Source organism: Lepidochelys kempii, chromosome 4 (assembly GCF_965140285.1).
Source record: "Lepidochelys kempii isolate rLepKem1 chromosome 4, rLepKem1.hap1, whole genome shotgun sequence".
In the NCBI taxonomy this organism is placed as follows: Eukaryota; Metazoa; Chordata; order Testudines; family Cheloniidae; genus Lepidochelys; species Lepidochelys kempii.
This window is the reverse complement of record NC_136383.1, coordinates 22,786,638-22,801,745: the sequence shown is the minus strand read 5'-3', so window position 1 is coordinate 22,801,745 and position 15,108 is coordinate 22,786,638. Positions and strand designations below refer to the sequence as shown.

At 41.8% G+C, this 15,108-nt stretch overlaps 1 protein-coding gene across 1 annotated transcript in view; it reads right to left on the bottom strand.

The window, feature by feature from the left end:
* Positions 1 to 15,108, bottom strand: part of GRID2 (glutamate ionotropic receptor delta type subunit 2) — a 1,023,752-nt gene that overhangs the window by 200,196 nt on the left and 808,448 nt on the right. The window contains exon 9 of the mRNA XM_073340701.2: positions 11,863 to 11,964. Coding sequence (XP_073196802.1) covers positions 11,863 to 11,964 — 102 coding nt within the window. The remainder of the gene's footprint in view (positions 1 to 11,862; positions 11,965 to 15,108) is intronic.

Sequence of the window (15,108 nt, the reverse complement as noted above, 5' to 3'; positions counted from 1 at the left end):
GTGCATTCACAGAAGATATTAAGTTCACTGCTCCGTTAAAGAGTTTATTAACTTAACTGGGGTAAATGCACCCCTCCCTCCAAACACAGCACTGAATTGGTTTATAATAAAGTAAAACAAGTCTATGAACAAAAGAGCATAGATTAAGTGATACCAAATCACAGAGATAAATATAGAGATGGTTACAAGCAAATAAAAGTAAAAAAACAAGCATCTAAAAGTCTAAAACTTAACCTAGCAATATACAGTCTTTGCTCAAAATGGTTTCTTTTACTCATCGTCTCCTTTCCATCTTTTTACTGGCCAGCCTTGCCAGGACCAATCACAGAGATCAAATCACTTGGTTTCGTTGTGTCCTAAGGTGAAGGATAAAGATGGTGTCTCGCTCTGTTCCGTATATCCCCGAAGGGATTTCTTTATCTTACAAGCCAGGTAGGTCTCCTGGGATTCAGTCTCCTGTGTCTCCCTGGGTTGCAGGACCCATGTTAATTCTCTGTCTTTCAAGTTAAGGAACAGGATAACCACCACCGGGATTTATTTTGATTGCTGTGTTTACTGCCAATATGTAAATGGAGTTAAACCCACATTCCTTTGTCTAGGGCAGACCTTTTTATCATCATGATATTAATAACCAGCCTGTTATTAGCTTTCTTACGATACCTCACAAGGCATATTCTATGCAAGTATCATTGCAGTAGTGTGCAGGGTGTGAATACAGGGGTGTGTAGGGTCACAAGGGAAGCTAACGCAAAGTGAAGTGACTTGCCCCCAAGCGACAAAACTAGTAAGTAGCTGGGTTAGAAACTGACTCAGGTCTTCCAGTTCCCACTCTCCTTTTCTATGGACAGTGGCTTATTTATACTGTATGAGTATGGCATTATTTAGGCCTAAACAATTCAGGCTTTTTAATATAGTGGACACAGTTGGCTTTTTTAAACAACTTTTCTATCAGTAGGTAAGGCGTGACTGATTTGAGCAGACCTTCCCTAAAGGAAGAATGTCCAGCGATTATGGCACTAGCCTTGGACTTGAGACAGGCAGCTTCGATTCCCTGTACTGCCACAGACTTCCTGTGTGACCTTGGGCAAAGTCAGTCTCCCACCTGCAAAATGGGGATAATGGCACTTCTCTATCTCACAGGGGTCCTGTAAGGATAAACACATTAGAGACTGAAATCCTCTGGTATGGGGTATTGCATATAAATATAAGCAATATCTATAATAGGAAATACTGCTATAACTAGTAATACTTTGCTTTCCTGTAAAAAGGTAAAATGAACTTTGATACTGCAGCCATTGCACCAATAGCAAATAGTTCACTTTAATATTTAAATTCTAAAGACATAGCATTTTTTCGTGCAACAGATACTCAATCCTGCCATTCTGTATGTCTACTGCTCTATTATCCTCCTTAAATTATAAATTGCCAAACCCTATCTTTCTAAATATATACAAACAGATAATACATTCGTAAAAAAAAAAAAAAGTAGTTTATACTTGATCTCCTAAATGTCCAGCCATCCTCTAGATCTGATATTTGGATTCCAGTTTCCAGGTAGGAAAAGCAGCATGGTCACAGAAATTTCCAGTTCCAGCAGACTGTCTCGAAGAGGTAGTGAATCTTATAATGTGTATTTCATACAGAATGACAGCTTCCATCTTAAGGACTGGTGTAACTAGAAAGAATAGCAAATAGCCAGCCCATTGTATCATGTATCAATCTTCATGATGTGTTTATTTCACTGGTGGATGAATAAAATCATCTACCAGTGTCAATATAAATTACAGACATTTCATTGAACATTTTTCTCCATGTGTTTGGATAAAAAAAATAACCAAAAAATTTCTTCCTGTTCCACCTTCTGAGATGGACATGAACAGCTGAGAGAGAAACAAGTGGGGATTTGTTGCTACCTTGGGAATTCTGTATATTTGTTACAACTAAAGATGAAGAATAGGCCCAATACAAATTTTAAAACCCCTCTAAAATATTTCCAAAGTAGTTCTTCTGCAACATATGTATATACAGATTGTGTGACAGTGTGACATAGTGTGAGTATTCCGTCGGTTTGACGATGACGTTTTCATGCTCTCTCTTTTTGTGGATTCTGGAGTGACTCTGAAGTCCAAAGTGTGGTGCGTATGCTTGGGAGCAGATTGGGCAGGCACACTCATTGGTGAGCATCTTGGTAGCTATTGTAGTAGTGTGACGCTTTTCCCTGGCAGCTAACAATCAATTATTTCTGTCCTCTTCAAAGGCTTGAAAAGCTCTGAGTGCTGTGTGTTGCCATGCTGATTGATTTAATGCAGCCATCTCAAGATCATCCAGTTTCATTGCCCCAAAGTGTATGCTGCTCATAATGCTGTCCTTGTAGCGCTTTTTGGGGTGGCCTTGATTCTGATGTCCTTGTGCCAATTCTCCACAGAAAATTTTTCTGGGGAGTCAATACTCAGACATCCTAATGATGTGTCCAGCCCAGCGTAGTAGGGCTTTTATCAGCATGGCCTCGATTCTTATGGCATTTAAGTTTTGGAGAACCTCCAGGCTGGTAGTTTTGTCCTGCAGCGGATCGCCATAATGGCGTGCAGAGACCGCATGTGGAAGGCCTCTAGCTGTTTGATCGGCCATTTGTAGTGTCCAGGTCTCACAGCCCTAGAGGAGAGATTTGAGCACAAAAGCATTTTAAAGTTTTATTTTTGTTGAGAGGGTTATTGTTGTGCGATTTCAGGACTTTGTTACATAGCTTTCCTAATGCCTGAGAAGCTTTCTGAATCCTGTTCATGATCTCTTTGTCAAGAGATCCATCATGGGAGATGTTGCTGCCAAGATGAGTAAAACTGTCAACTTGCTTTAGTTGGATTCCACTAATGGAGATGCTAGAGGATATAGCATGGAGCGGTGAAGATGATTGGTGCAACACCACAGTTTTCTCCAGGCTGATTGTGAGGCCAAACAATGTTGATGCTTCAGCAAAGCAATCTATGATGAACTGGGCGATCTCCCTCTGTGTGTGCTAGGACGGCACAATCATCCGCAAAGAGTGCTTCTCTTATTAGTAGTTCTGTTACTTTTATTTTTGCTTTAAGCCTGACAAGATTGAAGACTGAGCCATTGGGTCTGTATGTGACATATATGCCTCTGCTGAGACCATTTGTAGCACGGTTGAGAACTTGGGTGAAGAAGAGGGTGAATATTACAGTGGCGAGGACACAGGCTTGTTTGACTCCCTTCGAAATAGGAAAGGAGTCAGTGAGATCTCCATTAAAAAGTACCTGAACTTGCATCCCCTTGTGAAATAAATAAATGATCTTTATCAGTTTTAGTGGGCAACCAAGTTTGCTGAGGACATAGTGTAAAGGCTTAATTGGCACTTGTTTGGTTGATCTACATAACTGACTTGTTGCTTTCATGCCATCCCAAACTCATGCACAGAAAACCTTTGTACCACACCACCAAATAATCCACACATTCCCCCCCATGCATCTTTTGACTAACAGATGCATATTACAATTACAGAACATGTCTGAGAGAGGCCTCATCCCTACCACACTTCTACCACAAGCAGCCATCGTAAATTCATAGTGGTGTGTGGTTGCCAGTCATGCTGATAACATGTATATACCACCCAACTTGTGCTTTGTAAATGCCACATATCTTAAAGAAAATAAACATTTATAAATGTTTTAGGCACCAAACCTGCATGTGTTTAGAAGGTACATGGGGGCACGGTAAGCAGGGATGAAGGGAGGTGCATGTGGGCATGAACGTGGATGTGGACAGAGGGCCACATTTTATGGAGAGAGCATGGATAAAAAAAGAAGAGTTTGACTAGCAGGGGACACAGAATGGGAATAGGGGGAGACAGGGACAGCAGCTTTTAGGCCTTTATTATAGAATACTGTAATAATTGTAATAAAAATTTTATTCCAATCTCCCCTAAATCATCCAGCATTTTTTCTTGCTCCATTTCTCTTTGTTTCAGATTCCTTCATTGTTTTTGTCCCATGATTTCTCACTACATCATTCTCATTGTTTGTTCTCCTAGGTATGCTTAAATACTTGATTATTTCTTCTTTTTTATCCTTCTTTGAAGGAACTTTTGTCATTTTATGTAACGCAGTGGTGAAGGTCAAATCCTGAAGATAGTCTCAGCTTTTGAAACAGAGACATGGCTTCCTACCTTACTTTGTTTTCTTTTTTCTGTCTGAATGCCACATATCTTAAAAAAATAAACATTTATAAATGTTTTATGTGCCAAACCAGCAAGTGCAAAAAGGTGCCTGAAAAGGTAGACTATCTGCCATTACCTTATCCATGAACGCATTGACTACTTCAAGGATTTTAAAAATCTGCATCATGTACATTTCTGTGTTTAATCCTGTGAAACAAGTACCATACTCTCGCACACCTAATGATGTTCTCCAAGATGTTGATTATATCTTTTGCTACCCTGCTCCTTTTCCGACTGCTCTTTCAACACAGTTCTTCCTGTTCACAATCAGCTTGAAGATGGAAAGCCACTCAAATACCGCCTCTTCTCTTTCACAGCTGTGTAACCCAATGGTCTGTTCTCTTTTTAGTTCCTGCAGAGTTATTGGATTGGACAAAGTTTTCAATCCACATAGTTATATCTAATTAACATGTGTAATAAGTAACAGGAAACAATACACAGATATGTATTGCAACATACCATTCTGTATCTCTAGTTCAGAGGTGGGCAAACTTTTTGGGCCGAGGGCCACATCTGGGTGGGAAAATTGTATGTGGGGCCAGGGCAGGGGTTTGGGGTGCAGGAGGGGGTGTGGTGTGCAGGAACAGGCTCAGGGCAAGGAATTGGGGCACAGGAGGGGTGCGGGGTGGATGAGGGAGCTCAGGGAAGGGGGTTGTGGTGCAGGAGGGGTGCGGGGTGTGACAGGGGGCTCAGGGCAGGGAGTTCGGGTGCAGGAGGGGTGCGAGGTGCAGGCAGGTGGCTTAGGGCAGGCAGTAGGGGGGAGGGGTGCAGGAGGGGTTCGGGCTCCGGCCTGGCACCACTTACCTAAAGCGGCTCCGGGATGGCAGCGGCGTGCACCAAGGCCAGGGCAAGGCTCCCTGCATGCCTGCCCTGGCCCCACGCCGCACCGCTCTGGGAAGCGGCCAACACCATGACCCTGCACGGCCCCTGCGGGAGTGGGGAGGGCACAGGGCTCTGCACGATGCCCTTGGCACACCTCCAGATACCTCCCCCAAAGCTCCCATTGGCTGCGGTTCCCCGTTCCCAGCCAATGGGAGCTGCGGGGGGCAGTGCCTGGAGGGCAACACACGGAGCCCTCTGCCCCCACTGCCACAGGGACATGGTGCTGGCTGCTTCTGAGAGCGGCGCGGGGCCTGTGGCACCATGGGGGGCAATCCCATGGGCCAGATCCAAAGCCCTGAAGGGCTGGATTCCTTCCGTGGGCCATAGTTTGCCCACCCCTGCTCTAGTTACTATCTTTTTTTCTCCTTCTTGTTCCTGCCTGCATTTTCAAGTCAACCCAGTACTGAACATATCTAGCTCCCGTGTGTACTTATAGTTGCTCACTATAAAATAAAAAGTATAAACCACCACCATTGTATAGTTGTAGTTATGAGATATGCATTCTTCACACAAGGCCACTATACTCTTGATCCATGTTACAATACCTTAAAGCAGGGGTTCTCAATCTTTTTCATAACATGGGCTACACCTTCACCTTAGAGAGGTTATCATGTGGGCACCTCCTGTCCCATTCATTAACACATGGGCTACATCCCATCCCATTCCTGACTGTCTTAAAATTGCACTAAGGCTGATAATACATTTTTATGAACTATACAAATAGGTATTTATTACACAGAATTTAGGAGTTCCACAGAGATACTGTACATTAGATATAAACTTCCACTAGAACTCTCAAGGAAATAATAAAATGCACAATGGTTCTTCTAAGAAAATAACCAGAAATTTTAAAAATTGACCACTAAGTAAAAATAGTCCGAGACATTTATTTTGTGTGAGAGAACGAATGTCTAAAGCAAGTTTCTAGTTAATATATTAAGCTGTATTTGAGTTATGCCATATACGATACATTTCAGAAATTTGTGAAAGCCCTACAATTCAATAGTTATTTCTCAGCTAAGCTGAAACTTTTACTTGGGTGGTGGTGGCAATAGGTTATGGGGGAAGATCTGAGCAGAACCCACTCATGAGATGCAAGACAGAAAGTAACTGGAGAAAGTGAACTGGAGGAAGTGGGGCTGATCAGGATCAGAAATGAAAAATATGAGAGAGTCTTAACGAGGGTGGTGAACCACCATCAACAGTGTCGCCTAGCGGTCAGGGGTTTGTGGCAGGTCACCTCCTCATTGTAAATATAGTCCTATCCTTCAGTGCCCTCCAAGGGATTCCAATCCTTCCCTTTAGCCCAGGGACTTGGGAACTGGGCCTTCCCAGGCTGGGTTCTCCCCCAAGGTGAAGGCTCCTGTTGTGGTCATCATGTCTTCTTGGAGTGGGTAGAGGAGCCCAGGCCCACTCTCTCGACCGGACTCCAGTCCAAGGCCCAATGGTGGACAGCTACGCTCTGCATCTTAGGGTGCTATGCAGCTACTCCCCTAAACCACTTCCTACCCAAGTCTCCTTCTCCCCACAGAATAGACCAAAGAATCTCAGATAAAGCCTTTGACCTGCACACTCAGTCACCAGCCTCTTCTTTGTAGGTTTGCTCAGGTCTGCGTTGTCTAGTCTTGGGCAATGAGCTCCTGGGTAGCACTTCCCCCACAGACCTCAGAGCAGTGCTCTTCTCCCCCCTTACACTGTCTGCCCCCCCCCCCCCCCCCGAGGTGCTCCTCTTCCCATTTTAAGCCCTGTTTCCAGCTTGTGCAGGCTTTGCAGGTGGGCCACCTTGGCCCAGATCTGTTCCTTAACCCCTTGCCCTCCAATATGGGGTTTGTACACCCTATCACAAGGCACTTCTGTGGCTTTCTCAATAATAAAACACAAAAGGTGAAATCCTGCCTCTTTTGAAGTCAATGAGAAAACTCCCATTGATTTCAGTGGAGTCAGGATTTCATCCAAAGAACTTGCCTCAAAAGGAAAATGTTATTATTAGAGTACACTGCATAGTAAAGCCCTGCATGGGACTATTTTCTAATCCCAGTCCTACCTGCTCCCGCTATTATGGCAGCAGGTCCTGTGGGACCCACAGATCCCAGTCCAGCTGTAGGGCTCTACATTAGTCCTACATAGAGCTCTGCTGCACAGTGACAAAAACACATTCAAGCAAATAGATTTGTATCTGCATCGATACTTTCTATGAGGAGTATATCATGTGGGGGAAGAGATTATTTGATGGGTAGAGGGGCAATGGGATACTTGTAGCTCTGTTTGATAACTGCTATATTTTAGCAATTTGTCCTCATTATAAGTAATTGGCAGAATGATATTTTATGAACGAAGAGCACTGTCTGGGTGCATTTTTATAAATCTTGCACTTACAGTTATATTTGCGTATTCCACTATCTTCCCCATCTTTAATCTGATCTTCTCCTAATCCACAAACCCTCTCAGGAGAACCTTCTAATTATGATTGATTTATCTACATGTAATCACGTCATCTTTTTTCTGGCTTATTAGTCATAAAAACTGCATGTGCAAATGGGAGAATAATGAGATTGGGTATTATTAGACATATCTGAGTAACTAACTGGTTCTAAGGGTGGAACTATTCTTTTTTGTAATATTTCCTAAATATTTCTGTTTCTCTATATGAATAAAGATTCAATCTTAAAATCACATCTTGTGTCTAGGCTCCTGGAAGACAGCAAACTGTCCTATTGTCTGCCTGTCTCTTGCAGAATGTTCTTTTCATTCTTCTTAGTATAGAACCCCTGACAAGGATTCTCTGCCTCCCTGGGACAACTAGAGATCTCTTTGTGGGCATACTTGTTCTGTTTATAGCTTGGGCTGAGCAGCGATCCACAGGTGTGTTCTGCACACCTTTCCATTCCATTCAGCCAGCTAGATCTTCAGAGATTCCTTCCATAGTTCCCACGCTGCAGACTTGGTAGTGACCAGAAACCTCCAGCTGTGTGTGAAGCTCCTAGCTCCAGGTTTTCTTCCCTTTGGTAGTCACAGTATGCCCATTCCTTACCTGCTTCTGGCTGTGTAGAACATCATCTCATCCTTTTGCCTCCGGTGGTTATCAACTGTCAAACCTCCTCTCTCATTTCCTCTCTCTTTCTCTCTGTTTCTTTGGTGCCCAGTTCATTTCTTCTTTGAACCTGAGTTAGTGATGTTTCCAAAATCTGCTCATCCAAGAACTCCTCAGATTCTCCATAGTATCTATACTTGTCCTTCCACTCCAAGAACCCTTTTTTCTAGCACAGTCACAACTTGTAATTCATACCCAGGAAGTTCCTTTCTCTGGCTTCAGTCAGGAAACAGAACATGGCACATCTGTTGCAGGTCACAACCACTGTTCCATCACTAGATCATGGTATCGTGCATTGTACTATACGTAGAAAGCTAGCCTTTGACACTCCTCCTCTAAACCCCCTCCTAAACTTCCCTTTGCCACTACTGTGAGGTAGCGGAGCCAAGGAAATCGAAATTTAAAAGGAATAACAACACTCCAGAAGGGTTTAAGGCAACTTATTGACTTCAGGAGGACTACCCAAATACTTAAACTTAAGAATGTGCTTTAGTTCTTTGCTGGATCAGGGCCAAGATGCTCAGAATCTGGCACACCTGAGTGCTAAGATCATTAGCCACTGACAACTTAAATAAATTCCATACCACTGTTTATAACCTTTGCTGCTTGAAACATCCCTGAGAGGAGTGAGAGAGAGAGAGAGAGAGAGAGAGAGCAGGAGAGTTTCCTCCTTTTAGATGAAGTGCACGGGTGAAATCCTGGCCTCAGTGAAGTCAATAGCTCAACTCTCAGAGTATGCCTACACTGCAATAAAATACCTGTGGCTGGCCTGTGTCAGCTGACTTGGACTCACAGGGCTTGGACTACAGGATTATAAAATTGCAGTGTAGCTGTTTGGACTCAAGCTGGAGCCTGGGCTTTGTGACCCTCTCCCCTCGTGGGGTCCCAGAGCCCAGGCTCCAGCCTGAGCCCGAATGTCTACACTGCAATTTATAGTCCTGCAGTCCGAGCCCTGCAGCTGACCTGGACAGATGCAGGTGTTTTATTGCATTGTAGACATACCCTCACTGACTTCAATAGCACCAGGACTTCAACCCCGGTGTCAAATACAAACATATACTTCTGCCCCTGAAAGAACATATCATAGCAAAAAGAGAGACTTTTATAGATTATTAAGACTCTGTTCTGCTTAAGAGCTTTTCATTGACAGCAAAGACAATATTTTGCCATTAACTGTGACTTAACATGCTTGCTCTATTTCTGGCACCTCGATCTTGTTCTTACAAACACCAGAATATTCTCCCCAAACACCCCTTCCTTCCCACAAAAGCTAACATTTTTGTATCATTGTTATTAGTCATGCCCAATAAATTATGTGAACCAAAGACATGAACTGAGCTGAACCATGCTAAAATTAGTAACAAGCAATAGCCATGCCTATAAACTAGGGCAACGTGTGTGCGTGTGTGGGTGAGAGAGAAAGAAAGAGAGAATATAATTTGACAGATGAATTTTAATTCCCAGACACAACAAAGACCAGATCCTGTGAAACTTTGCTTGCTCAAGCATATCCACTGGCACACAGCAGTAAAACTTTGAAGGATCAGGCCCTAAATTTATAATATTATCAATACAATTGGCAGCAACAGCAGTAATATTTAGTCTAGCACTAAGTTAGAGGAGGTAAGAGACGATGATAGAATACTAGCACAACTGCCATTACTGCATTTTCCATCTCTTTTGCCCTCCTTCGGTTTTCCATTTTGTTGTCTGATTTTTTTATCTTTTCTTTTCTACACCAAATTTTTGTATGTGAGCAGGAAATAATTGTATAAAAAAGCCCTTTCCACCTCTTATGAATTCTAGAATGTAAGCAAACATGGACCCATCAGCACAACTCAGGTTTATCATCCAAACAGATGAAATATTTAATTGATTTCAATCGGAGTTGCAGATTCCTACCACCTCTGAAAATTAAGCCCTTATTTAGGTGCCTAACTTTAGGCACCCAACTTAGAAAATATGTGCTTTGGTGCATAAAATATAATGAACCTTAAGTGGTACTTTGGGTCAAAGACAGTTTTGCAAGACTCGAACCATCAGACTGCATTGACCAACCATGCAAAGCCTTACTAATTGCTGAAAAGACAGAGGAAAGTCTTACTGTATAAAGGCAATGGGGATCGTTTGTGTCTTCCTCGCCTACTGCCTCTAGTTCATAGTCTTCATATAAAAAGAGACTCAATTAACAAAATGAGGGATTAATCAATTTGCATGAAGGCACAATTTAAATACTACCAAGTTGCAGTTGTGTTTGGAAACATGTTGCTTTAAAAATAAACACAAACACAAAATAGAAATTGCCCTCTGGATGCAAATATCAGCCAGTGGTCTTTGTTTGTGTGGGGGCTGTGGAGGCTGTCTTCTATGTGATGTGTTGCTGAACTTTAAACATCCTTCTTTTTTGGCTTATACAAAACTATCAGTGTGAGTAATTACTCTTTTTTTTCCCACACCAGCGTCTAAGTTGCTAAATGTTCATAATATAATTGTTTGTCAGAAGAATGCTCCCCGGCAAGCTAACTGAAATGATAACTAGGGATGAAATTATAGAACCTGAAAGAAAAGACGAGATACTAATTTGAATTTCCTTTGATAAAGAACGTTCACTGAACATTTCCGTTGCAAGAAAATTATATTGAATCAATTTAAGTTTATACCAAGCAAAGTGCAAAGGCCATCCATTGCTGTTGTGATACTAGTTTGAGGAATATCCATCAATTAGCATCAAAGTATAAAAAAATATAAATACTGCTTTGTCTTTTTATATCAATTCATTCTATTTTTTTAACCAGGGTCGGACATATGATTCTCTTAAATAAAACAGACAATAGTAAAAGCACATGGGACGACCATATTTATAGTATCTTTAAAAGCTAGATTTTAACCTGTCATGGGATAAAACCCCAAAAAGCAAAATTTGTGTTTTAGTTGTACCCCTAACTCCCTGATATCACCCTCTAGCTTAGCCCAGCTGAATTCTTTTCTGTACAAGGCAACATCTACAAGGGAAATAATAGAGACCCACCCCTGTATCTTCATTTATAAATAGGTGTCCAGATCCTCACCCCTGACCAAGAACTAGGAGGAGGTAGTGACTACAAAGGTGGCTTAAAATAACCTTTGTAGTACAGAGGAGAATTTGACCCAGGGAACTCTGAGAGGAAGGTTATTTTACTGAACTAACATAATTCACCCTAAGCTAATCTTTGTTATTTTCTGAGTGCAGTAATTTGTGTCAAACTGCACTCAGTTTGGCACAGTAATTGGAAGGCAGCTATATCTTATGCATCCTTTAGAGTTTTAGCTAGGAAACCTTAGCTGGCAGGCAAGTTTGTGTTGCTCTTTTGAGTTAACACATGTTGATTGGATAACTTACTATGTGCCTATGGAAGAAACAGCTTTTAATGTCTTTAATTCCAACTTTGAAATGGACTTTATTGGTAAAATAATAATTTTTTGGAAAATTTCCATTGATCCAGTATTGGCAAGGAGAAACTCAATTCTGTGACAGTTGACTATGTTTCAGTTTCTTTTTAAACTGTGTAATTTATTTTCAAAATCCTTTTTAGTCACCCTTAGTCAATAACCTATTAGTGGAAAGCAAGAAGGAGAAAAGTAGCATTCCTCTAAATGGAAAACACTCAGAATCTCTTACCAGCACAGTCACCACACGCAGAACCACCCCACGCATGTTATTCTCCAGCTTTCTGTCTGTTAGTGACCCATTCAGACCTGTGAGAGGATTCCAGCAGCCAAGCTGAAAAATAAAATATGATTTGTCACCTCATTGTCCATAACATTTTGTCAGCCATTCCTGTTATGGAGCTTTAAATGGGAGCAACAGAAAACCTTTCAGAAACAACAGGATGGAAAGTCAAAAGGGCATTTGCCCATAGATTCATTTTTAAAATGCAAATTAGGAATATCAGTTTCTGCTTTTAAATACCATGTGCAGTGTATGACATCATCCAGGACAGTGGAGGATATTCATTGCTTTAGAAGGGTGAGGACTTCTGAATTAACGAGGAACATTTAAAATGTGAGATGGCTATAGCAATACCTACACCTCACTTCTAGTGATACACTAATTGGGAAAATAGTCGCGAACATAATTCTAGCTTGGTGTCTGCTGCAGCACCTTTTCGAGCGGAACTTTGAGGAAAAGAGTTACATTAGCTTTAATTAAACCGCATATCGTTCATTGAGAAAGAAACGGTTGTCATATTTAACTGAGCTGAAAGCCCCATTTAAAGATGATTGAGGGAAAGACCGTCTGATGGGCAAACCATAGCGTCCCTGGAGGATCTCTAATAGATGATGCAGAAAAAAAGAAAAGAATACCTGCTTACATTGTACCAGTGCTATCATTTTCCTTGGGCTGCTATGGATAGAGGCTTTTCCTTGCAATGATTAACTGCTTTTTAATCTCAAATCAGGGAAATTACTTATCTGTAACTTGACTCGTCTGAAAATATAAATTGCCTGCATTCCTGGGCAATGGTAGCTGTGTGTCCTGTGCACAGAAAACCTGCTTGTGCCTCAGCATCCTCTAGAACCTCTAGGAAGTTTGTTCCTTAGTATTCCTAAATGATTTCTTGGAGCACCTGTGTCTCAGAGCTCTAGGTTACCAAGAGCCAATTCAAAACCCTATAAAAGGACTCCCTCTAATTTAAATAGCCTTTGGAAAAGGGCCTAAATGCACTCTGAGGGAGGGGAAATCTCAATACACCAGAACTGAGGCAGTGCCAAAATCCCCTTCTCAACCTGGATATCCGTATCCATGCAGCGAAACCAACTTAAAGTTTCTCAAAGAAATCAGCTCTTAGAGAAGTCATTGTAATAGACTGGGAACACCCATTATAAAGGCTGCAAAAGTGGCAGGCATGGCAGAGTGCTGGAACCGTATGCAATAGCTGGACAATGATACGGAGAACCTTGGCAGACTGTGGTGAGAAAAAAAACGTAAGAAGTTACTGAGACACCAGAATTTGCTCTTTGTATAAGATATAACTAACTCTTATGAGAAAGTCCTACAGAATTTAATCAACGATTATATCCTTTCCATAGAATTTTGTAAACCAACTCATAGAACTCCCCAGCAGGGATATGTGTAACTTATAATTTCTATAGAAAGACTATCATGGTCTACCATATCCTATGGGTTTTTAGCATATATTTTATAGAGGCCTATTTAATTTGCATACAGCCCTAACACATTCTCTAAGACTTATCTGAAGAAACTCGTGCCTCAAAGGGTCAAATCCTTTGTGGGATAGTAGAGATGTCAGTCTCACACTTGAAACCCAAGACTCCATGAGTAGGAATCTAGGACTAGATCCACAAAAGGACTTGGGAGCCTAACTGCTGCTTTAGGCTCCTAAGTCCAACATTTGTGCACTTTTGAGATCCTCAGATCCAACGCTCAGCTGTCACTTTACCCTCCAAATGCCCAAATTCCCAGGGTGTCTAAGTTCCTGTTAGTAAAGTCCCTATGGCTCCTCCGGTGCTACCAAAGGGCATGCTCAAAGAGCGCCCGAGTCCTGACACTGCCCAACTGCTTGGCCCTTTAGCTCATGGAGAAGCTCAGCAGGATTCTTAAACTAGGCACTTTCCCCACATTTCACCTGCAGGGCCTGATTCAGTGGGTGTGCTCTGAGTACACCTACTAGATCAGCCCAGCTCCCACTCCCCAAAAATCCCAAAACAGCTGGGGTCAAGCTGGGCATTTTGGGGGCTAGCTGGCACATATACACACAAGTATATCCAAGGGTTGTGTGGTTAGAACATTCACCTAGCATGTGGGTGACCCATGTTTAAATCCCCACTCTGCATGAGTTGGAGCAGAAATCTGAACTCAGTCTTCCACACCCCAGTTGAGTGCCCTAACCCCCAAACTACTGGATGTTTGGGGGAGGGGGGCAGTTTCTCTCTTGTCAAAGCTTGTTCCAATTTGTATAAATAATTAAATATTCATTAGATACTAATGCCCTTCTCCTTGGGATTTCCACTGGCTAGCTTAAGCTTCTGAGAATCCCTTTCTTAGGTGCCTAACTTTTTCCATACAATGCATGGGGAGCCAGGGGGTCTAACTCAGGGCTGCGAATTCCACCGTGCAGTAGGGCGCATAGGAATTAGGCATTGCAACACCTAATTCCCCTTTGTAGCTCTAGCCCCTACTCAGTATCTTTAAGATTTATGTTTTTCCATACCCTCCTGAACTAAGAACATGCTCGGCATTGGCCCATTTCGGCTCCCACTGAAGTCAATGGGAGTTTTATCATTGACTTCAAAGGGAGTAGGGTTAGCACAATGCTGAGCAATCCGTGTTGATGTGCCCTTACTATTACATTGCAGCATGTTTGTTTATTGTCTTCCAACACCATTACCTTTCTGGTAAGCTTCACCAAGCAATCAGATTCAGTTGAAAACCATATTTGTTAATCCACATTACTAGCCACAGCACAATGAAGGGTTTTAATTCAAAATATTTACCTAAGAGTAAACATTTTGTCATAAGATGAATCATTACCACCTTACAGTGTTAATACAACCAATCGTTCGATAAAGCCTGCATTTTCTATTCTAAAATATTTTAGAAAATGGTGCCAATTTCTAGGTTCAGCTGTAAAAACATATGAAATTCATTCAGTGATATGTCATTCTTAGTTATATAAAGAAATTAATTAGAACTTACAGCTAATTAGCATATCCAAATGTGCTGAAAGTCTAATTGCCCAAGATATTGTACTCTTGCCAAATATAAAACCCTATGAAGTTTGAGAAGAGCCTTTGTTCTCTTCTGCGGTCAGCTAAAGTCCATTTATAATTATGTTCATTAATGTGTACATTTTGTATAAAATTAACTTTACAGCTCAATCCTCTCTAGCATTTTTTTTTTAAA